The sequence below is a fragment of the Corvus kubaryi genome, unplaced genomic scaffold, assembly GCF_017639235.1.
Source record: "Corvus kubaryi isolate FWS band 111438036 unplaced genomic scaffold, C.kubaryi_AGA036_p1.0 99, whole genome shotgun sequence".
NCBI lineage: Eukaryota > Metazoa > Chordata > Aves > Passeriformes > Corvidae > Corvus > Corvus kubaryi.
Window position 1 is genome coordinate 7,171 of NW_024582072.1, and position 23,005 is coordinate 30,175.

Sequence of the window (23,005 nt, forward strand, 5' to 3'; positions counted from 1 at the left end):
AAGCCCTTTCCCGCTGTCCCCCCGGCCCTTATCCCCCTCTCAGACACCTTTCCCATCGTCCCCGCGCCCCTCCCCACTCACCCAAGAGCTCCTCACCCGCAGCCGGGGGCTCCCAGCACCCAGAACGGGGTGACACGGGGGGGGACACACGGGGGTCCCCATTCCTGATCCATCCCAGGGCCGGTTTTGCCCCCCCCAGTATCAGCTTCCCTGCGGGGTTCCCCAGAGTCCCTCCCCAGTGTTCCCCCAATAAATGGCACTGGGGTGAACTGGGAAGCCTTACTGGGAGCACTGGGAGCAGCCGGCTGGGGCAGAGTGACAGCGGGGCTGGGGGGGACACACGACCCCCCCAAAATCAGCGCGGGGATGGAGCGGGGGGTCCCGGCCGGGCCCGAGGCCACGGGGAGGGGCTGCGGCCGCCGGCGGCTCAGGAGCTCTGTGGGCAGAGCAAAGGGAGTGACACCGGGCTGGGGGCCCGGGGGGGGCACACACGCTCTGGGGGAGGGGGGATGCGATCCCCGGGACCCCCCGTCACCTCCTCGAGCAAGTGAAAGCCGAGCCCCAGCGCCAGGAAGATGAAGCCCAACACGAAGTCCCCGATCCCCGTCAGAATCTTGCTGTGGGCAGTGTCCGTTGGCATCCATGGGGGGTCCACAGAGGTCAGGACCTCTCAAAAAAAACCCCAGAGAGCCATCAGGACCCCCTAAACCCCTCTTTTTTTTTGTCCCCAATCTGTCCAGAACACCGTTAAACATTCCAGCACATGCCAAACCCACTCTCATCCCCTCCAGGACTCCACAAGCCCCATCCCAGTTGCTCCCTGCCTTCCGAGGATCCCTCAAACCCTCTCCCAACCCCTTTGCCAAGGCTAAAAAGAAGGGTGGCTCTTGATGGAATGCCCAACACCGAAAAACAGGACAAGAGATCGGCCTAGAAGCATAGACAGCTTTGGGCTGGAGTGTTCTGAGAGAAGTGAGCTGCCCTCGTGAGAGGGGAGTGGATTGAGGGCACTGGGGAGGCACTGGGAGGGCACTGGGAGCGACTGGGAACGGAGCGCGCGGCACTGGGAGGCCGAGTCCAGCACGGGGCAGTCGGCGCTGCGGGTCTGCCTGGCAACTGATGAGTCATCAGAGAGACGCGCTCTCATTGGCTGAGGGGCGTCAGCGCCACGCAGGGCTGGGATGGACACGCGCGGGGGCACTGGGAGACACTGGGAAGGACTGGGAGGGACTGGGAGAGCTCAGGGGAACCTGGAAGGACAAGAGGCCCCGGGGATGGGCTCCAGGGGGGCTGAGGGGCTCCAGGCTCATCCCCAGGGCAGGGCCCGAGGGGACTCGCTCTGCCCGACGTTCTGCACCTCTGCGATCCGCCAGCAACGGGGCAACGATCTCGCGGTTGTGCCGGCAGAGCCTGTCCGCCAGAGCCCCTTTGTACCCCACTCTTGCTGCATGGCTGTTCCAGCACTGCGCCTGTTTCTCCCCACACGGGGTGTCCCCCACCAACAGCCCCACATCGCTGCCGAGTGCAGTTGCTGCTCCCGCTGTCAGATGCTCCTCTGCACCAACCTCACCCGCTCGCTGCCCTTCAGGAAGTGACACTCGGACTTCATCATCCCCTGGAACACCCCTGTGTGTGCGGGACACAGCTCAGGGGGTGCCCCCCTGCAGCCCCCAGCACGCCCAGAGCTCCGGGAGCCACCCCGGATCCCCGCTCCGCACCCCCTGTGCCCCACGGCCGCCATGGGACCCTCCTGCCCGTGCTCCCACTTCCTCTTTTCCACCCTTCTCCCTATTTCACATCCCCTCTCCCGCCATTTCCAGCCGCTCCCCAGAGGAGTTTTGGAGTCCCATTTCCTCCTTTTCACCCTTGCCACCCTTTTCCCCCACAATCCCCCAATCCCCAGCCCACTCCCGCTCAGTTTAGGGTCCCATCCTCCACTTTTCCCCACTTTCCCACCCCCTCCCACCCGTTTCTCCCCCACTCTTCAGCCCCCTCCTGCTCTTCCTTTGAGGGTCCCCTCCACCTCTCACTCATTTTAGGGATCCCATCACCCCTTTTTCCCCTTCTCCCCCCCTTTCCCATCACGTCCGGCCCCCCCTGCTCACTCGAGAGCTCTGCGCCTGCAGCCGGGGGGGGGCTCCCAGCACCACCAGTGCCACCAGTACGGCCCCAGCTGCCACCACTCGCCCCATGGCCAGCGCTGGCCACGATTTTGATTGGCTGAGGGGCTTTAGGGACGCTGCAGCCCCGCGGTGGGGTTTTTTGGAGGGGGAACCTCGAGGTGCTGGGCAGGTGGGAGCTCAGCTGTGCCCAGAAATGTGTCCCCAGGGACGCGGGATCTCAGGGGTGCCCATGGCCTGGGGTGACGCTGGCCCGGTGCCAGGCACCCACCAAAGCCACTCCGTCCCTGCCCCCCGCAGCCGCACAGGGGAGAGAAAATGGAACCGAGGCTTCCCGGGTGGGGATAAGGACCGGGAGAGATCCCTCAGCAAACACCAGCACGGGCACAACAGGCTCTAATTAGATATTAATTAAATTGATGACACCAAAAAAATAAGAGCAGGAGAATGAGAAGAAGACCCTTAAAAACACCCTCCCCCCCACCCCTCCCTCCTTCCCAGGGGCTGTGGGGGCATCTCTGCATCCGGCACCTCCATCTTTGGAGCTGCCAGGGATTGGCTCTGCCAGACAGGAAGCTTCCAGATCCTTCTCTCAGAAGCCACCCCTGAACCAACCCCGCTACCAAAACCAGGCTCTGCAAGACTAATAGAGCCCCAAAACTGGGGACCCAGGTATCCAGGAGCTCAGCTGCACCCCAAAATGGGGATGGAGATGTCCAGGGGCTCAGCTTTGCCCAAAAACGAGGCCCCAGCTGAGGGTGTTCCCTGCTTGGCTGAGCGCTGCCTGAGGGCTGGGGCTGCAGCAAGGGGGGACACCCTCCTCCAGCAGGGATATTCCAAAAACAGGGGACCCCCACAAGCCCCTCCCAACCCCCGGGGCTGGGCTGGCCCTGCCTGGATGCCGGGAGACACCAAAATCGCTCTGTCCCTGCCCTCTGCTACTGCACAGGGACAGGAAATACAAGGAAAGGCCCAGGAGCTGAGAGAAGGAGCGGGAGAGATCCCACCCCGAGCACCGGCACAGGCACAACAGAGCCAGCCTGGGCACAGGGAGGGAATTTATTACCAAGCAAATCCCAGCAGCACAAGGAGAAGGCAAAGAAATCTCTCCAACACCTTCCCCCCACCCAGCGGGGATCACCCGGAAAGGGGGTCACCAGGGCTCTGCCCAACGGGGGTCACTGGGGATCATCCAACGCCGATCCTCCCATGGGGGATGGAGCTGGAGCAGCGCACGGACTTTCCCTTAGCGGTGCCTCCGTTGGTGTTGGGTCAAGGTAGAGCTCTGTGAGAAGCTCTTCCCACACTGGGGACACTCGTAGGGCCTCTCCCCGGTGTGGATGCGCCGGTGGCTGATGAGGCTGGAGCTTTGCTTGAAGCCCTTCCCGCAGTTGGGGCAGCGGAAGGGCCTCTCCTCTGTGTGAATCCGCTGATGCACAAGGAGAGTGGAGCTGGTCTGAAACCTCTTCCCACACTCCCCACACTCGTAGGGCCTCTCCCCAGTGTGGATATTCTGATGTTGAATCAGGTTGGAGCTCCACCAGAAGCCCTTCCCACATTCCCCACACTCATGTGGTCGTTCCAAGGTGTGGATCACCTGGTGTTTCATCAGGTGGGGCCTCTGCCTGAAGCCCTTCCCACATTCCCCACACTCATAGGGCTTTTCCCCAGTGTGGATCCTCTGGTGTTCCCTGAGCTGGGAGCTGTCTCTGAAGCCCACCCCGCATTCCCCACACTCATAGGGCCTCTCCCCGGTGTGGATCCTTTGGTGGCTGACCAGGTGGGAGCTCTGCCCAAAGCTCTTCCCACATTCCCCACACTTATAGGGCTTTTCCCCAGTGTGGATCCTCTGGTGTTCCCTCAGCCTGAAGTTCCATCTGAAGCCCTTCCCACATTCCAGGCACTTGTGGGGCTTCTCCCCACCCTGAGGCTTCTCCCCCAGCTCCAAGCTCCCCCTGGATCTCCGGCCGCCTTCCCGGCACAGGGGGGCTCTTTCCTCCTTGGATCTCTCTGGGCTGCGTTTGCAGCCCCTCCTCGTGCGGCATCTCCAGGGCTTTTCCTCCTCCTCCATCCGGCCACACCTTGGGAATGACAAATCCTGGTTTGGGGGGAGAAAAAAGGGGTGAGCGCCTTGGGCTGGGGGTTCCTTCTGCCCAGGCTCATCTCTGGGAGTCTCCAGGGCTTTTGTGTCCATAAAAACCCCAAACCACCACAATTCAGCCCAAAAAACCCTCCCAGCACTTCCCCCTCTCTGATCTCTCCACTTTGGTGTTCTGGGGCTCTCCTTTCCCTGGCCTCATCAGGGTCCCGTGGCTCCCTGGTTTCCCCCCTCTCTGGGGTCTTGCTCAGGGATGATCCAGGGATTTCGGAGGTCCCAGGGGTCCCTTCTCCCTGATTCTCTGCTCCAGTCTTCCAGCAATCCCAGGGGTCGCCCCTCTCCCCTCACCCCACCCCGGGGCTCCCGGCGTTCCCCTCCACCGCTCTCCCGGGGGGTCCCCAAGACCAATGTCCCCCTCCCACCCCCGCACCGGGATGGAGCCCCCAAAATATCCCCCGAAGGGCCATTTGCGGCTCAGCTTTGGGGTCCCGCAGGATCCAAACATCGCCCCCCCCTCCCCTGCCCCAAAATGAAACCCTCCCAGGGACCCACAAAGAGATTTGGGGCTCCATTCTGGAAGCTGTGAGCTCCAAACACCCCCCAAGAGAAAACACCACTCGGGGAGCCTGTCACAATCTGCTAATACAAGTGAGGGTCGTGATGGTTCGTTCATCCATCTCAGAGTGTAAAAGGACACAAGAGATTTCAGTTTTAATCAGAACAGCGCACCTTTATTAAGTGCCCACAACACGATAATACGACAGAGGAGAGAGAGAGATAAAGAAAACAAAGTAAAAAGAGTAGAGAGGAAGAAGGGGAGGAATAGTTACCAACAGATGGACAAAGTCCTTGTGGTCTCCTGCCAATAGATTCGTGTTCTTTCCGTGGGGAGATCTCATCTCGGTTAATTTAGAAAGTCCCTTTATAGCCCTTTTCAGAAGTGAGGGGCAGCTGGCCAAGAGCTAGGGAAACCTCCAGCCGTTGTTATGGGGCCCGTTGCTTTGGGAAGCAGGTACAGGACAGATGTACAGGACTGATGCCATGAAGATTTTTGCCTTTTCTTTTATACCCCTGTTATACGTTTTTACAACTTCTGTATTCCTAGTGCTTTTTGCCTACATTCTTGGACTTGTTTGTCAAGCTAAGAGACTAAACATTTTAGAAGCTTTGTAGCTAGGGATCAGTGTGCCCCAGACCCCAAGGTCCTCTCCAAAACATATTCTGTAAACCAAGATAGAACCATCCAGGGGAAGGTTCCTTGGGGAGGGGGGCTCACTTGAGCCTCTTATTGGGGAATCTTTGATAGATATGCTAATTAGTAAAACCTATAATGTTATATCCAATGTTGGGGAGGCAGAGACAAGAGAGATAGACTCTGTGGGGTGCATCTCGATGCATATGACCTGGATGTGTACACCTAAGGATCCTTAAAAACAAATACCAAGGTAAAATCCCTTTTCCCCTTCTAACTGTGTATGCCTCTTGATTTTAAGACCAGGAAAAGGCATCAGGACAGGTCATTCCTTTCCGCTTCAGCGCAGTCCTTCCTGCCTGGGCAGCGAGAACGGCGCAGTCCATTGTGACCTGCATCAATTTCCAGACACTCCACCTCAGCCAGGCCAGGCCTCCTGTGTTCAGTCTCTGTCCCTGGCGATGATCGTGAGGCAGATGAGGGATCTTCGGACCGTCTCTTACAGACCCCCCGAGGGATTTGGGGCGAGCTCCCCCTCCCCGCTCACCTGCGGGATGCTCCCGGGGCCGCAGCGGACAGAGCGGGCTCCGACCCCGCGCTTCCCCTGCTGCTTTTCCTCTTCCTGCTCCTCCTCTGCCTCTCTCGCTCCTCTTCCTCCCGCTCCTCCTCCCCCGCCTCCTCCTCCTTCCTAATCCCTTCCTAATCCCTTCTGCTCCTCTCTCCGGGTCCTTCTCCTGCTCCTTCCTCATCATTTGGGGATTTTTTGGGGGAAGGGCATTGTCCCAATCTCCTCTTTTTTCAGGGTTGTTCCCCTTTCCCACAATTTTCGGGGTTTGCAGTAGCCAAACTCCTCTTTTCCCATGATTTTAGGGCTCTGGGTTTTCCTCAACTGCCCTGTTCCCAGGATTTTGGAGGGTGCTGGGAGTGCCCAGACCCCCCTGATCCCAGGATTTTTAGAGACTGAGGTTATTCAAACTCCTCTTTTTCCACCTTTTTGGGGCTCTGGGAGTGCTCAACCCCCCCTTTTCCTGGAATTTTGGGGGTCTGGGAGTGTCAAAACCCCCCTGTCTTGGGGTGACTTTATGATGTGTATCCCATATTGCTGCCCTATGCCCAGAAATTAATTCTTGTGCCTTTCTATGCCTCTAAACTGAGCCTGAGAGGGGGAAGGAAAAACTGAGCAAAACTTTTCCAAAGCAGTTTGCAGTTTGTTCAAGGTCACACACAGATAGCAATTGGTTTTTCCAGCTGCGGCAGGGGAGTGAGGAAGCACCCGGCTTGCTGCTTCCCGGTCAGCTTTTGGCCAGTTTCAGCTTCTTTTTCTCCGAAGGGAGACTGAGAGTCGAACTTTTTTTTTCCCTCCCCTGGAATTTTGGATTTTCTATCTTTTCTACTGGACTGCTTCAATATCAGAGCACATCGGGAGGACTTTCCATTGGGCACAGAGGGCCTGGCCCTGGGCTGTTGCAGTGGGGATACTGCAACACGCATATATCAAACCAGGAGTCCCGTGGAAAGGAAATATATATGGACAGACAGATTCTTGATAGCTGTTTCAGAGAGATGTTTATTCCTCCAGCCGCATGGCCGGAGCTCTGCTGAGGAACTGTTCCAGTCACGGGACCAAGGGTCCTTCTGCCCGCGCAGGGAACACAAACCAACCAATGGGAACGAGGCTGAGCAGGGGCAGGGAAACCCCGTGTCTGTGCCCTCAGGGCCCCTCTCCCAGGGCTACACGGCAGGAGACCCCAACACCTCACCCGTTTTATTTTAATAAAAGGAGAATGAAAACAACTGGATAAACATAACAAGGACCGTTTCAAGACAAAACAAGCCACCCTCCTGAGCCTTTAAATGTCCAAACAGATTCTGTGGAACATCTTAGGGCTGACAGAAGGGAGACAGAATTCTCTGAGCATGCTTTGTGGGGAAACTGAGGCAGGAGAGGGTTTAACTTCTTCCCTCCCCCTTTTCATCCCCCACTCGGCATTGGAAAGGGATTTTTGGGGAAACAATTGGCAAAAGCATGGTTTTGTGAGGGAAACCATGGATGAAAAAACAGATTGGGAATACACTGGGGGTAATAGGACATAGGGTAAAAGGGAAAGGTGGGATTAGGAAAGGGAGACTGTAGGGGGGACTTACAATGGAGATATTGTCTAACGTGACTACGATTTTTTGCATATATACTGCCTTTTACAGGAACACCATCAGGCCCAGTGACCTGTGATGCTTGTAACCCTTTTCTACCTTGTATAATTTTGAATTGCACCACCTCTCCATCTCCCAAGCTTGGGATGCATTTTTCAGGGTTATTCTTTTTAATAGCAGTTCTATGCACGAATATGTCTTGCTGGTTGTCACACCTTGTTATAAAACCATAGTTTTGCTTAACATTATACCATTTTACTATCCCTAAGATCTTAGCTACTATGATCTTTTCCTTTTTCCGAGTGGCTGCTGTTTTCTGTCTTGCTGCGTCTTTGCTCTCTCCTTCGGTCGCTCCCGTGTTGGAATTGTCGGGGCTGCTGGTGCCTGCGCGCTCTTCCCGGGGTCGCGTTCGGGGCTGCGCGGGCCGGGCCAGGCCGCGCCACTCAGTTCTCCATGCGTCGCCTCCTCTGGTCGCAGCTTCGCTGCTGCTGCCAGGCGCTGCACCCACATCTCGGCCGGGCCCCCGAGCGATGACCCCCCCGCGCCCTGCTCCAGCGCTCGTCTCGGCTGGGCGCGGCTCTGCTCCACCGCCACCGCCGCCAGCCGCTGTCCGCGCACCGCCCCTCTCGGCCGGGCGTTCCCGGGGCTCGCTCCACCACGCGCTGTGCTGCGCCGTGCGAGCACCGTCGGGTCCCGCTGCTCCCGCCGCTCCCCGCTCCGCCACCGACACTGCGGCTCGCGTGGCTCCGCCCGCACGCGGGAACTGCCTCGCTGCTGCTCGCAGAGCACTCGGTGCACGTGGCCTGGGCCGCACGGTCCCTGCGCCAGGCTTCCCTTCGCCAGGACACAGCCGACATTGCTCAACAGTCTCGGTAACTAAATAATATTCACGAAAATATTCTTCCATCGGCATATATCTTGACTCCAGTATTAACTGTGTCCAAACGGTTTTCCAAAAGCCCTTCGTAAGAATTAAATCCCAAGAAACATAGAAAAAGTTCTTAAACAACCATGCCAGGAAGTGTTTCAGTTCTTTCTGAGCTTGAATCAAGCTAAAATTTACAAATAGTTGTTCAAGAATCATTTTAAGTTTAAGATAAATGTCCATATGCGGCTCTGAGAGCCAAGAGTCTTCCCACCGTTCCTCCATAGTTCAGATACGGAATAGCAAAGCAAAACCAAGAAGAGGAATCCAAAGTGTCCAGGGTTTACTCACACAAATCAGTCGCTTAGGGATCGGGGATCGTTCTGCTCTCCATTCTCCACCATTTGTTGCAGTGGGGATACTGCAACACGCATATATCAAACCAGGAGTCCCGTGGAAAGGAAATATATATGGACAGACAGATTCTTGATAGCTGTTTCAGAGAGATGTTTATTCCTCCAGCCGCATGGCCGGAGCTCTGCCGAGGAACTGTTCCAGTCACGGGACCAAGGGTCCTTCTGCCCGCGCAGGGAACACAAACCAACCAATGGGAACGAGGCTGAGCAGGGGCAGGGAAACCCCGTGTCTGTGCCCTCAGGGCCCCTCTCCCAGGGCTACACGGCGGGGGAGGGACCCCAACACTGGGCCAAGCCCCAGCTCCGAGGAGACCAAAGGGAGGACTCGAACACTTTCCCAGGTTTTTCCTCCACAGTGAAAGATTTTATTATTTAGCATTATTTTCCTTTCCCCATGTGCTTGTTAAATAAATAGTTTTTATCTCCTTTGCTTTCCTTCAAGGAAAATTTATTTTTTCCTGAACCTGGTGGGGGAGGGGTGGTAACCTGACTTCTCTCAGAGGATATATTTCTGAATCTGGCCAAACCATCAGAAATTTAGTGGCGCCCAACTGCATGGCTCAAAGGAAAGTGAAAACCTGTAGTAATTACATTTTGGGTTGAATTTATTTATTCTGTGTTGGGGTAAAATAGTCACCATGTTGGTTGAGTTCATAATGTCTCTCTGGCTTGATGTACTCATGTCTTTCTGGTCCTTAGGCTTCATTGAGATACTGGTGGTTTTTTGGTCCCTAGGGTTGTTTGCCTATCCACAACTTGCTCCAATCTTGTCCCTGATATGTAAATTTTACAGAGGAGGGAGACGAATCAAGATTTCTATCTCGTTGTGCTCAGTGATAATGATTTATAAGAAGTTGACAGAGGTACAGGCAGCTGTTCAAAGTGTGTATGATAAGTGGTTTCTCCGTCCTAACCCCAGTCCTAGCTTCAGTAGCCTGTTTTGGGAATTTATTAGTAATTGCACCTGGATTGTTAGAGGAGGAGGAGACGGGGTTTCCCTTCCCTTTAAATTTGATAGGTTATCTTTTGAGAGTATTCCGTTTCCCCTGGATGTTAAAGACACCATCCTCCTGGTATTTTATCTGGTAATCTTCCTCCATGTAATTCACAGCTTGTCTAGAATGAGAGCTCAGATTTCCAGGGTGACTGATGAGACACCTGACCCAGAGGTGGAAAATCCTGAGTGGTGTGGGGAATAGGAGGATATAGGCCAAACCCTGAAGAAATTCTCTGACCCGATAGTTTGGGATTTCCCATCTGAACAAATTCAGAAACCAGCTGAGGTGGGGAAATATCTGAAAGAGAAACACAGTGAAAATTCGGAGAAAAGGTTTTTGCAATATGTTGGGCTTTGGCATATGCCTATGGCACACTGCAGCAGGTAGAGGGGCAGGAAGATGAATGAGCAAAGCCTGCAGACACCCCTGCAGTCACTCAGACTGCAGCCAAACCAGACAGCAAGCCCAAACCAGATGGAGAGTCTAAGCCATTGACAGTGGCTCCTGTCACGAGGAAAAAACACACAACCAAAACCAATCACCCAGTGAAAGATGAGGATAATGCAGGGGAAGGAACCTCAAAACCACCACCTGACTCAGGCACAGAAACCATTACTGAGTCCATGTCCATAAAGGACCTTCACAGCCTAAGAAAGGACTACACCCGAAGGTCTGATGAAGCCATAATAAGTTGGATGGTCCGTATTTGGGATGCGGCAGGTGATGATGGGATGCTGGACGGTGCTGAAGCGAGGCATTTGGGATCCCTGTCACGTGATCCAGCTATCGACCAAGCAATGATAAGGGGGGCTGACTCTGCCAGTCTCTGGAGACGGGTTTTGAATGGCACAAGGGATAGATATCTGTGCAGAGATGATCTCTACATGCAGCAAACCCAGTGGAAGACCACAGAACAAGGGATCCAGTGCCTGAGAGAACTAGGGGTGGTAGAGATTGTCTTCACAGATGACCCAGGATTGAGGAGCCCAGACCGGGCCAGAGTTAGTCCATTCATGTGGCGAAAACTCATACGGCTCGGGCCACAAGAATACGCTTCTGCTTTAGCAGTAATGAAACCGGACTACGGTGCAACTGAGACCATGCAGGATATGGCAGTGAAGCTCCGAGTATATGCAGACTCCGTACATGGCCCAACACATGCAAAAATCGCAGCTGTGGAAACACGTGTGCAGAAAATGGAGGATAAGATGGAGAAGAGTCTCCATAAGATCAAGAAGGAGATCAAAGAGGGCCTTCTCCAAATCTCGACAGTACAGATCAGAGATTCTGATACCAAACGCAGACGCTCCCCAGAAAGAAAGTACCTCCCACAAAGAGAGCTGTGGGATTTCCTGTGTGATAGTGGGGAAAAAATGAAGAACTGGGGTGGACAGTCTACTTCTGCTCTGGCAGCACGAGTGCGTGAATTGAAGGAGCGCAAGTCTAAGAAGGGAAGTTCCACCAAAAAGGAAGTAGCTCCAGTTGCCTGTAGCCAAACTGCTGGAAATAATGGAAAAGACAATGACATGTCTGATTCCCATGAAGGAACCTCTAAGATGCAGGCCCAGGGAAAGAAGGATAACCAGGCATAGAGGGGCCCTGCCTCTAGCCAGATAGAGGCCAGGGAAAACCGTGTTTTTTGGACTCTGTGGATTCGTTGGCCTGGTACATCAGAACCACAAAAATATGATGCCTTGGTTGACACTGGTGCGCAGTGTACAATAATCCCATCGCAGCATGTGGGGGTAGAATCTGTTTCTATTGCTGGTGTAACAGGTGGATCACAAGATTTGACCTTGGTGGAAGCCGAGGTGAGCCTGACTGGAAATGAGTGGAGGAAACATCTCATTGTGACTGGCCCAGAGGCCCTGTGCATTTTGGGCATAGACTTCCTCTGAAGCGGATATTTCAGAGACACAAAGGGACTCAAAGCTATTCCAGCTTTGGAATAGCTGCTGTGGAGACAGAAGGCATTAAGCAATTGAAAACCCTGCCTGGACTGTCAGAGAACCCATCTGCAGTAGGCCTTCTGAAGAGGGAAGAACAAAGAGGACCAATTGCTACCTCGACAGTGCATCGCTGACAGTACCGGACAAATTGAGATGCTGTGATTCCCATCCACAAGATGATCCGTGAGCTGGAGAGCCAAGGGGTGGTCAGCAAGACCCACTCACCCTTCAACAGCCCCATCTGGCCTGTGCGCAAGTCTGACGGGGAATGGAGATTGACTGTGGACTATCGTGCCTTGAATGAAGTGACTCCACCGTTGAGCGCTGCCGTGCCAGACATGTTGGAGCTCCAGTACGAGCTGGAATCCAAAGCAGCAAAGTGGTATGCCACTACTGACATTGCCAATGCATTTTTCTCCATTCCTCTGGCAGCAGAGTGCAGGCCTCAGTTTGCCTTCACCTGGAGGGGTGTGCAATACACCTGGAACCGACTGCCCCAGGGGTGGAAGCACAGTCCCACCATCTGCCATGGACTGATCCAGGCTGCACTGGAAAAGGGTGAGGCTCCAGAACATCTGCAGTACATTGATGACATCATTGTGTGGGGGAACACAGAAACAGGAGTGTTTGAGAAAGGAGAAAAAAAGGTCCAGATTCTCCTGGAAGCCGGTTTTGCCATCAAGAAGAGCAAAGTCAAGGGACCTGCTCGAGAGATCCAGCTCCTGGGAGTGAAATAGCAAGATGGACGGCATCAGATTCCCACCAAGGTCGTCAATAAGATCACAACAATGTCTCCACCAACCGACAAGAAGGAGACGCAAGCTTTCCTAGGTGCCATAGGTTTTTGGAGAATGCACATTCCCGAGTACAGCCAGATCATGAGCCCTCTCTACCTGGTTACCTGAAAGAAGAACGATTTCCTTTGGGGCCCTGAACAGCAGCAAGCCTTCACCCAGATCAAGCAGGAAATCGCTCACGCCATAGCCCCTGGCCCAGTCAGGACATGACCAGAGTGAAGAACGTGCTCTATTCTGCAGCCAGGAGCAATGGTCTGTCCTGGAGCCTCTGGCAGAAGGTGCCTGGTGAGACTCGGGGCCGACCACTGGGATTCTGGAGTCGAAGCTACAGAGGGTCTGAAGCAAACTACACTCCCACAGAGAAAGAGATCTTGGCAGCTTATGAAGGAGTCCAAGCTGCCTCAGAAGTAATCGGCACTGAAGCACAACTCCTCCTGGCACCCCGACTACCGGTGTTGGGGTGGATGTTCAAAGGAAAGGTTCCCTCTACCCACCATGCCACCAATGCCACATGGAGCAAATGGATTGTTCTCATCACACAGCGCGTCTGTATCGGAAAACTGAATCGCCCTGGGATTTTGGAAATAATCACAAATTGGCCTGAAGGTGAAAACTTTGGTCCCACTGATGAAGAGGAACAAGTCACACGCGCTGAAGAAGCTCCACCGTACAGCCAGCTGCCATCAGAAGACACACGCTGCGCTCTTTTCACCGACGGCTCTTGTTGGATCGTAGGGATGAAACGAAAGTGGACAACAGCTGTATGGAGTCCCACACGACGGGTTGCAGAAGCTACTGAAGGAGAAGGTGGATCAAGCCAACTCGCTGAACTCAAAGCTGTTCAACTAGCCCTGGACATTGCTGAAAGAGAGAAGTGGCCAAAGCTCTACCTCTGCACTGATTCATGGATGGTAGCCAATGCTCTGTGGGGATGGCTGGAAAAGTGGGAAAAAGCAAATTGGCAGTGTAGGGGAAAACCAATCTGGGCTGCTGAGGAGTGGAAAGACATCGCTGCCTGAGTAAGAAAGCAGGTTATGAAAGTCCCCCATGTAGATGCTCACGTCCCCAAGAGCCGGGCTAATGAGGAACATCACAACAACAAACAGGTAGATCAGGCTGCAAAAATAGAGGTGTCCCAGATAGACTTGGATTGGCAACATCAAGGAGAGCTGTTCCTAGCTCGATGGGCCCATGATGCCTCAGGTCATCAGGGCAGAGATGCCACCTATAAGTGGGCACGAGACCGAGGGGTGGATCTAACCATGGACAGTATCTCCCAGGTTATCCATGATTGTGAGACATGCGCTGCGATCAAGCAGGCCAAGCGGGTGAAGCCCCTGTGGTATGGCGGGCGATGGTCCAAATACAAGTATGGGGAGGCCTGGCAGATTGATTACATCACACTGCCTCAAACCCGCCAAGGCAAGCGCTATGTGCTCACAATGGTAGAAGCCACCACTGGATGGCTGGAGACCTACCCTGTGCCTCATGCTACTGCCCGGAACACCATCCTGGGCCTGGAAAAGCAAGTCCTTGGGAGGCATGGCACCCCTGAGAGAATTCAATCAGACAATGGGACTCATTTTAAGAATACCCTTATAAACACCTGGGCTAGAGAACATGGCATTGAGTGGGTGTACCACATCCCTTACCATGCACCAGCTGCAGGCGAAGTGGAATGGTGCCATGGATTGTTGAAAACCACCTTGAAGGCACTGGGTGGGGGAACTTTCAAAAACTGGGAACAGCATCTAGCAAGACCCACCTGGTTAGTTAACACCCAAGGTTGCACCAATAGAGCTGGTCCAGCCCAATCCGAACCCCTGCATACACTGGATGGAGATAAGGTCCCAGTAGTGCATGTCAGAGGTCTCTCAGGAAAGCCTGATTGGATGAATTCTGCCTCGAGTACAGACAAACCCATCCGTGGGGTTGTCTTTGCTCAGGGACCTGGTTGCACATGGTGGGTGATGCAGAAAGATGGAACAACACGTTGTGTACCACAGGGAAATCTGATTGTTGGGTGAAAACCATCTGTAATGTGAAATGCTTGTATACCCCTGCTTGCTGAGTGTCACTGTCACTGTTCGTACATAGCTGTATATATATGTTGATGTATTAATGTGTGTGGAGAATTAGAATACATTAGTTTGGGCATTGAGCCAACGATATGGGATAAGGGGTGGAATGTCTTGGGGTGACTTTATGATGTGTATCCCATATCGCTGCCTATGCCCAGAAATTAATTCTTGTGCCTTTTTATGCCTCTAAACTGAGCCTGAGAGGGGGAAGGAAAAAACTGAGCAAAACTTTTCCAAAGCAGTTTGCAGCTTGTTCAAGGTCACACAGAGATACTTTTTTTTCAGCTGCAGCAGGAGAGCGAGAGAGAAGGGAAGCACCCGGCTTGCTTTTCTTTCCAGCCAGCTTTCGGCAGTTTTTTCCTCAGTTTTTTGAACGTTTGTTTTTTCTGGAACTTTTTTCTTTTTTCCCTTTTCTCTCTGCTGGGCGGTTTCAACATCAGAATACATTGGGAGGACTTTCCACCGAGGCCTTGGCCCTGGAGGTGGGCCCACCACTCTGTCCCAGCTCCAAGGAGGGGGACAGAGAGATCTACAGAAGGACTCTGAAATTTTCCCAGGTTTCTCTCAGCAGATCGAGAGGTTTTATTATTTAGCATTATTATCCTTTCCCTGTTTGTTTGTTAAATAAATAGGTTTTATCTCTTTCACTTTCCTTTGAGGAAAATTTATTTTTTCCCAAACCTGGTGGGCGAGGGGTGGTTGTGCCTTCTCTCAGAGAATATATTTCTAAATTTGATGAAACCGGCACACGGGAGACCCCCATGGAAGGAAGAACAGCAACGGCTCTTTACAAACACATGCTCTGAATCTGCCTGGAGACAGCGACACGGACTTGGACACAAGCAAGTGACACCAGAAACCATCAGCCCCACAAAATGGCACTGATTGACACACACTGCTGCTCAGCCAAGCTCCTGCTCAATTCCTCAACTTCCAGAACAACAACAAAGCCTCAACACAACCATGGACATCGTGTCCTATACAAAAGGGGACAATGTTGAGGCAGTTTGCACATTCTCCCAGAGCTAATTAAGGACATGGACACCCAGCGAGGGTAAAAAGGGAAGTTGAAAAGGGGTCTCAGCAACAGGGGACGGATGGTGTTGGTGTGCTGGGAAAGGATTGGTTGAAGGGAGTGTGCAGGAATATGGTTAAGGCAAACAGCAGCAGGAGGAATCTATGTGGTAAGAAAGATGGAAAAGAAAGATGGAAAAGAGCAGGAAGAGAAAAATAGTGAGGATTGGAATTTTTGGCAGCACCTTCCCCCGTCTTATCCTCAAAAATTGCCATCCTTTCTATCCCCGTCTTCAAGGACAGGAAAACAAGGACATCAGGATCTCAGGGGGTGTCTCCATGGCTGGGAGCACTAGGACTGGGAACAGAAGTGCGGGACTGGGAGCACGGGCTGAGGTGTGTGGTGCCCTCCTCGGCACGGCAGAGCCCACCCAAACAGCCCCTGCCAAGGAATCAGGGCTCCAGCTGCAGGCCACAAGGACACTGCAAGCACAGACAGCAGCACCCTCAGCACCAGCAAGTCCACCCCTGATGGACATGGATTGTCAGGGCTCTCAGAGCTCCCAGCACACCAGGGACCCACCGCACCAGAGCCCTTGAGAACATTCAGGGCGCCTCTGCATCGAGACGAGGCCGCTCCTGATGGACACAGGGGCCTCTCGATCCACTCCAAATCTGAGACCTAAGGGGGGAAATTGTCAAGAAGTTCCTTGATTATTCAGGCAATAAGTGGGAAAGAGGAGCAGGGGTGTTTTATTCAACCACTATCAGTAGATGTGGGAGATGGGCTTGAAATGCATCAATTTCTGTTTGTTCCTAATTGTGATTGTAATTTACTGGGAAGGGATTTGGTGGCTAAAGTGGGAATGCAAATTCATATTGTCAAAGGAGATACAGAGGCTAATGCTGCTGTACCTTGGTGTCAAATGTCTGCCAAGGCCTCTGCTGAAGGGAACCCAGAAGTGTGGGCAGCCCCAGGGAAATAGGCAAAATTAGATATGGAGCCTCTCCAAATTCCTCTGAAGCATCCAGGACAAGTGGTGTCTAAAAGCAATACCCTGTTCCAAGGGAGGCAAGGAAGGGGTTACAGCCTCTTACTGAGGCCCTGCTAAAGGCAGCGCTTCTGGAGCCAGGCATCTCTCCCTACAACACTCCTCTCCTGCCAGCCAAGAAACCCCATCATGGACACCAGAAGGAAAGCACAATTTTCAAGGCTTCAAAAGCAGATTAACTGAGCCTCCTGCCCTGGCCCTCCCAGAAAATAGACTCAGACAGGGGAACTCATTTTACAGGAAAGATCCTTCAGGCCGTTCTGGCTGCTTTAGGAACACAGTGGCACCTCCAAACACCCTGGTAACCCCAGAGTTTGGGTCGGATATAGTCAATTACATCCTCGGGAATTGATGTTTCCAATTCCTCACCCTGCTAATTCTCGACCTACTGGGGTGGGGGGTGGAGATCAGGGATGTCTGTTTCAAGCAGTCTGTGGCCAGAATCCTGTCTCTTGTGAAATCTCTTCCACAGGAAGCTCGGCTGGCACAGACCCTGCCTTGGGACTTTAAGGGATGTTACACCACTCAACAGAGATGAGCTTAACATCTCAACAGACTGGGAATAGCCCAAAAGATACCCAAAAGATAACGCCCATCAACAAAACATCAACGCCCATCAGCAAACATCAAGGAACAGCTACCCCAGACACTGCCCCCGGCACAGCTGGAGACCCCTGCTCTGGAAAAGGCTGAGAAGGAAATCAAGGACTGTGCACCTAATTAACATCAGAGGCCAAGCAATCCGGGGCCAATAGGAAACCAAATACTAAGAACTACCCAACCTGGAACCAATGAACATTAAACCGATGGATTTCTATGGGTTTAGACTGCATAAAGTTGAGGAAAAATCTGGTACAACTCGTGTGCCATGGAATGATTTTCTCTGCACACCCGGGCTCTGTGTGCATGAAATGATTTCTGTTGCACATCCTGGCCAGAATAAAGTAATGCCTTAATCCTTAACACTAAAAAGGTTGTTGGAGACTTTTTGTTCTTCCCACAGTTTCAGTGACAAGACTACACAATCAAAATGGTTTTTTTTTTTCATAATCCTACTCTGACATTGTCAGATGGGTTTGGGCCAAGTTTGTGAGAGTCAGTTCTTATTCTTACGGGAAGAAGTAGCAAAAATCTTTATTGCTTTGGGGTTTTTTTGTCTATGTGTGTGTGTGGCTGTTAGTGATGGCAGAATTTTGGAATGGGTTATTCAATGTTCACCTGTAGGTTGCATTTTTCAAAACTGGAAGAGCTTTAAAACTGACCCTTTAACTCATAAACAGTCAGAAGAACCTTGAAAAAAAATAAATAAAACAAAAAGCACCTTGTGAGGGGTGCCACTTGTGAGTCACCTGATGGCTGCCCTGCAAGAGAAGCTTCCTTCCAGGCTGCCAGCAGAGGAGCTTTAGAAATGCAAATTAACTCTGCCGCGGGAAGTGTGCACAATGTCCCAGGCTCTCCTTGCCTGCCACAGGAATTGGGCTGATTCCCTCTGCCCCTCACCCCAAGCTCTGCCTCCCTGCACTGACGGAATTTGCATCGCTAAAGGCAGAGCCCACACTGAGCATCTCTGACTCTGACACAGAAATCCCTGAAGCTGCAAAGGAAAACAGCAAACGGAGAATGTTGGGAGAACTTCACTCACAAAAGCGGGGGGGAATCATCCCTCTCCCCACTCCAACATCTGCTGGCACTCTCTGTGTTATACAGGGTGGGTTTGACCACTGGGCTGCTTTTGCTGACACAAGGTCAGCGAAATGACTTGGGAATGCAAGGATGTGATGATTAATCAGAGAAAAGCGGTCAATTGATGCTTCCCTGGCTGGAGGGAACGTCCAAAAATGGGGAAAAGATGAACGGCCACCAGAACAAATCCTACAACACCATGGAGCAGCCCCTGGGAACCCGAACAAATTCATACCAGGTGCCAGAGAACCCACTGATCATTTCAATGCATCATTAGATTACAAGCTGTCCTCCAAATCATAACCAAGCACACAGCTCCAGCTCCTGACCTTCTCACCCACCAATCCACTCCCATGAGCAACGCCACATTTCACCCTGGGATGGCATCAGATTCTCTTCCAGCAGAAGGACCAGGAGGTTGTGGAAAATTAAATGACTCAAAGTGTTCTTGGCAAAGAGATGGCCAAGGAAAAGTGGGGAAACAGAGAACAAAGGAAATAAGAAAGCAGCTCATGTACCAGTCCAAATGTGGAAAGGATGGGAATAGGACACGTTTTCGTGGTTCCCTGGCAGACCATGGGTTAAACCAATGCTGTTTCTCCTCTCAGGTGCTGCAGCAACTCTCATCTTTTTACCATGCACCACACCTTGCTCAGTGCAGCTCATTCAGCAGGGGATCAAGGGCATGCAGGTGGCAGCCAGGCCTCCTGACCCAGAAACGGCTACAAAAGGACACAGAATGAGGTCACTGAGAATAATCCCAAAACCAAAGAAGGCCCAGGAAGAACAGATTAAGGCATTTTTAAAGTTTGTAAAGAAAAGTACTGAGAAAATAAGAACAGGGGGAATTAAAAGGAAAAAAATGAACGTGTCTTTAAAAACAGATGGTGTGAATCCCATTGGAGATAGGGAAAGGAACTTGGAGAGAAGGAAGTAACGAAAGAAAACAGAAAACCATCAGTTTTAGAAAATGTTACTAATTAACACGAACTGCTGCTCAGCCAAGCTCCTGCTAAATTCCTGAACTTCCCGAAGAAGAACAAAGACTTCACAGAGCCATGAATATCGGATGTTATACAAAGTGGGGGTGCACATTAAGGGGCACATGCAGCAGGCGGATCGGGAAGTCTGTACCTTCCAAGGACCTCAGCCACTGCGGAAAGGGACACGGAGATGCGGCCGGGCAAATCGGCATAAAAAGGAGGCTGCGTCCTCCAACACTTGGACAGACCCCACGGGAAATGCCCCGTGGCCTCTCCCTTTGTCCACGAATAAAGTTACTTTTACACGACTCCTCCGCCTCCTCTGGGGACACAAACCTCCGGCCACGGGAACTTTCCCGCACACTGCCGGCCACGGGGCAGCCACCTCTGTCCTACCCACAGCAGCCGGGACGAGCCAGCGCTGCTCCGGCACCGGCTCCTGCCGAGGCAGCAGCGGGAAGGAGACCGCGGGCAGCCGCTCCCGCAGCGCCCTCACGCCAGGGCGAACACGGCGCCCACACGGCACAACGAACCCGCCACAGCCCCCTGCCGCCCCCTCCGCCCGCAGCCAGCCCCGAGCCCCGCCAGAACCGAGCGCGGCTCCCACCTGCGCTGGGGCCGCCTCCGAGCTCCGCCGCCGCCTCACCGGGCTCCGGCCGCCGCCGCCGCTCCCGGGCCCGCACAGACGCTCCGCCAATGGCGCCTCTGCTGCGCCACGGCCGCCCTGCCGGCGGCTCCGGGCCCGGGCTGCTCCCCGCTCCGACCAATCAGCGCGCCAGAACCACGACTGACGGCAGCACCGCCCAATCGGAGCGAGGGGCGGGCTCTGCACACGGCCCAGCCCCGCCCCGCGCTCCCAGCGCCCCCCGGGCTGCGTGAGGGGAAAGCCGCAGCTGAGGAGCAGCCCTGGAACGGGCCCGGCCCGAGCCGCCATTCAGCTGAGAAGAGAAACAAAGCTCTCCGCTGCTCCCGGCCCGACCTGCCCAGCCCTGCGTGTCGGGTGCCTCCGGCTCCTTGGGAAGCCCTGCAGCCTCGCTACTGCCGCCCCTAATTCGGAGCATCAGTGCATGGCTTTGATTTCCCCGAGAAAGGGAAAACCGCCCCAAACCCCTTTGGCTGAGTGCACGAGGGGAGAGATTTGTGGCAGAAAACTCCCAAAGTCGTTTATGCCCAGCTTGGGAAGAACGGCCCAAGCCAAGCGGAGCTGGGACCCCCCAGCAGCGCCTCTCTGCCGCCCCAGCTGAAGCCCTCGCTGGCTGCTCCAGGCTGGATGGGCAGACTGGGAGCACTGGGAAGGGGCCCCGGCTCGGGCCGCAGCCCCCGGGGCAGCCCCACGGCCCCACGGCAGCTCCAAGGCTCCGCCAGCCGGGATGGAACGTGGGAGGGGGAGCAGGGCAAGGGCCGGGGCTGTCGGTGCCCAGGGGACACGAGGGACAGCGAGGGCACTTCACAAGCATTTCATGCAAAAGATAAAATCATAAGGAAGACAAAAGCAACAGCAACAGTGGCACCATAGCCCAGGGCCACACAGGAACATGTCCCATTGCAGTGGGGTGATGCTGGCCCGATGTCAGGCACCCACCACAGCCGCTCTCTCCCTGCCCTCCACAGCCGGACAGGGGACAGAAAATTTAACCAAGGGCTCATGAGCTGAGATGAGGACCGGGAGAGATCCCTCATCAAACACAGTTACAGGCAAAACAGGCTCGAAACTGGAGATATGAATTGAATTTATTGCTAACAAACTCTGAGCAGAAAAATGAGAAGTAAAAGAAGACCCTTAAAAACAACTTCCCTCCAGGCCTCCCTCCTCCCAGTTCTACCTCCTCGAGCGGGAATGTCCCGCAAACGGGGGACCCCCACAAGCTCCTTACAACCCCCGGGGCTGGGCTGGCCCTGCCTGGATGCCGGGAGACACCAAAACCGCTCTGTCCCTGCCCTCTGCTACTGCACAGGGACAGGAAATACAAGAAAAGGCCCAGGAGCTGAGAGAAGGACCGGGAGAGATCCCGCCCCGAGCACCAGCACGGGCACAACAGAGCCAGCCTGGGCACAGGGAGGGAATTTATTCCCAACCAAATCCCAGCAGCACAAGGAGAAGGCAAAGAAATCTCTCCAACACCTTCCCCCCACCCAGCGGGGATCACCCGGAACGGGGGTCACCAGGGCTCTGCCCAACGGGGGTCACTGGGGATCATCCAACGCCGATCCTGCTCTTTTGGAGGATGCATATTCCTGAGTACAGCCAGATTGTGAGTCCTCTCTACCTGGTTACTCACAAGAAGAACGATTTCCACTGGGGCCCTGAACAGCAACAAGCTTTTGCCCAAATCAAGCAGGAAATCGCTCACGCCGTAGCCCTTGGCCCAGTCAGGACAGGACCAGAGGTGAAGAACGTGCTCTACTCTGCCGCCGGGAGCAATGGGCTGTCCTGGAGCCCCTGGCAGAAGGTGCCTGATGAGACTCGAGGTCGACCACTGGGATTCTGGAGTCGAAGCTACAGAGGGTCTGAAGCCAACTACACCCCAACAGAGAAGGAAATCTTGGCCGCCTATGAAGGAATCCAAGCTGCCTCTGAGGTAATCGGCACTGAAGCACAACTCCTCCTGGCACCCCGACTACCGGTGCTGGGGTGGATGTTCAAGGGAAAGGTTCCCTCTACCCACCATGCCACCAATGCCACATGGAGCAAATGGATTGCTCTCATCACACAGCGCGCCTGTATCGGAAAACTGAATCGCCCTGGGATTTTGGAAATAATCACAAATTGGCCTGAAGGTGAAAACTTTGGTCCCACTGATGAAGAGGAACAAGTCACACGTGCTGAAAAAGCTCCACCGTACAGCCAGCTGCCATCAGAAGACACACGCTGCGCTCTTTTCACCGACAGCTCTTGTTGAATCGTAGGGATGAAACGAAAGTGGACAACAGCTGTATGGAGTCCCACACGACGGGTTGCAGAAGCTACTGAAGGAGAAGGTGGATCAAGCCAACTCGCTGAACTCAAAGCTGTTCAACTAGCCCTGGACATAGCTGAAAGAGAGAAGTGGCAAAAGCTCTACCTCTGCACTGATTCATGGATGGTAGCCAATGCTCTGTGGGGATGGCTGGAAAAGTGGGAAAAAGCGAATTGGCAGTGTAGGGGAAAACCAATCTGGGCTGCTGAGGAGTGGAAAGACATCGCTGCCTGAGTAAGAAAGCTGGTTGTGAAAGTCCCCCATGTAGATGCTCATGTCCCCAAGAGTAGGGCTAATGAGGAACATCGCAACAACAAGCAGGTAGATCAGGCTGCAAAGGTAGAAGTGTTACAGATAGACTTAGATTGGAACCATATTTTTTCCCAGAGCTGGTGGGAGAGGGCCAGTTGTAACCAGAGGAGAAATGCAGGAAATGACTTGGTCGGCCTTGCCTGGAGGAAGGGTAATTTTCTCTAAGAATTACTAATCCTTTCCCTTGGCTTTTGACTTTCTTCACAAAGCCATTTGCATCCCAGCTTCAGCACGATGTGAGAAGCCCGGGCTCACAGAACTGCGTGAAAGATTCCTCCGCAGCAACACTTGGGTGGAAAGGGGAGCGGGGCGCCCGAGCACCCTCTGGGGAAGCCTC

At 53.7% G+C, this 23,005-nt stretch overlaps 2 protein-coding genes across 4 annotated transcripts; both read right to left on the minus strand.

Annotated features, from left to right (window-relative positions):
* Nucleotides 1–1,132: 1,132 nt before the first annotated feature.
* LOC121676407 (SLA class II histocompatibility antigen, DQ haplotype C beta chain-like) lies at nt 1,133–3,223 on the minus strand. Its single transcript, XM_042052820.1, is given in 4 exon segments — nt 1,133–1,525; nt 1,528–1,626; nt 2,106–2,133; nt 2,136–3,223. Coding segments are annotated over 4 exon segments (549 nt in total). The 5' UTR covers nt 2,193–3,223; the 3' UTR covers nt 1,133–1,160.
* A 7-nt stretch (nt 3,224–3,230) lies between these two features.
* LOC121676406 (zinc finger protein 239-like) lies at nt 3,231–21,181 on the minus strand. 3 transcript variants are annotated; one of them, XM_042052818.1, is made up of 3 exons: nt 20,007–21,181; nt 3,898–4,218; nt 3,231–3,813 (listed from the first exon to the last, which is right to left on the minus strand). In XM_042052818.1, the coding sequence occupies exons 1-3, from the start codon at nt 20,331–20,333 to the stop codon at nt 3,367–3,369; spliced, it is 1,095 nt and encodes a 364-aa protein (XP_041908752.1). In that variant the 5' UTR covers nt 20,334–21,181; the 3' UTR covers nt 3,231–3,366. The 3 variants fall into 3 exon arrangements, with proteins under 3 accessions (XP_041908752.1, XP_041908753.1, XP_041908751.1); XM_042052819.1 differs by having other exon boundaries at nt 3,231–3,613; nt 3,782–4,218; XM_042052817.1 differs by having other exon boundaries at nt 3,231–4,218; nt 20,007–21,179.
* Between the last annotated feature and the right edge of the window lie 1,824 nt (nt 21,182–23,005).

What these genes read in the sequence shown, in the direction of transcription:
- LOC121676406 (XM_042052817.1), bottom strand. Translation starts at nt 20,333, where the DNA reads ATGGCGGCTCGGGCCGGGCCCGTTCCAGGGCTGCTCCTCAGCTGCGGC. An exon ending in CGGAGGCGGCCCCAGCGCAG is followed by an intron (nt 4,219 to 20,006) that starts GTGGGAGCCGCG and finishes CCCCCAAACCAG; the next exon opens with GATTTGTCATTCCCAAGGTG.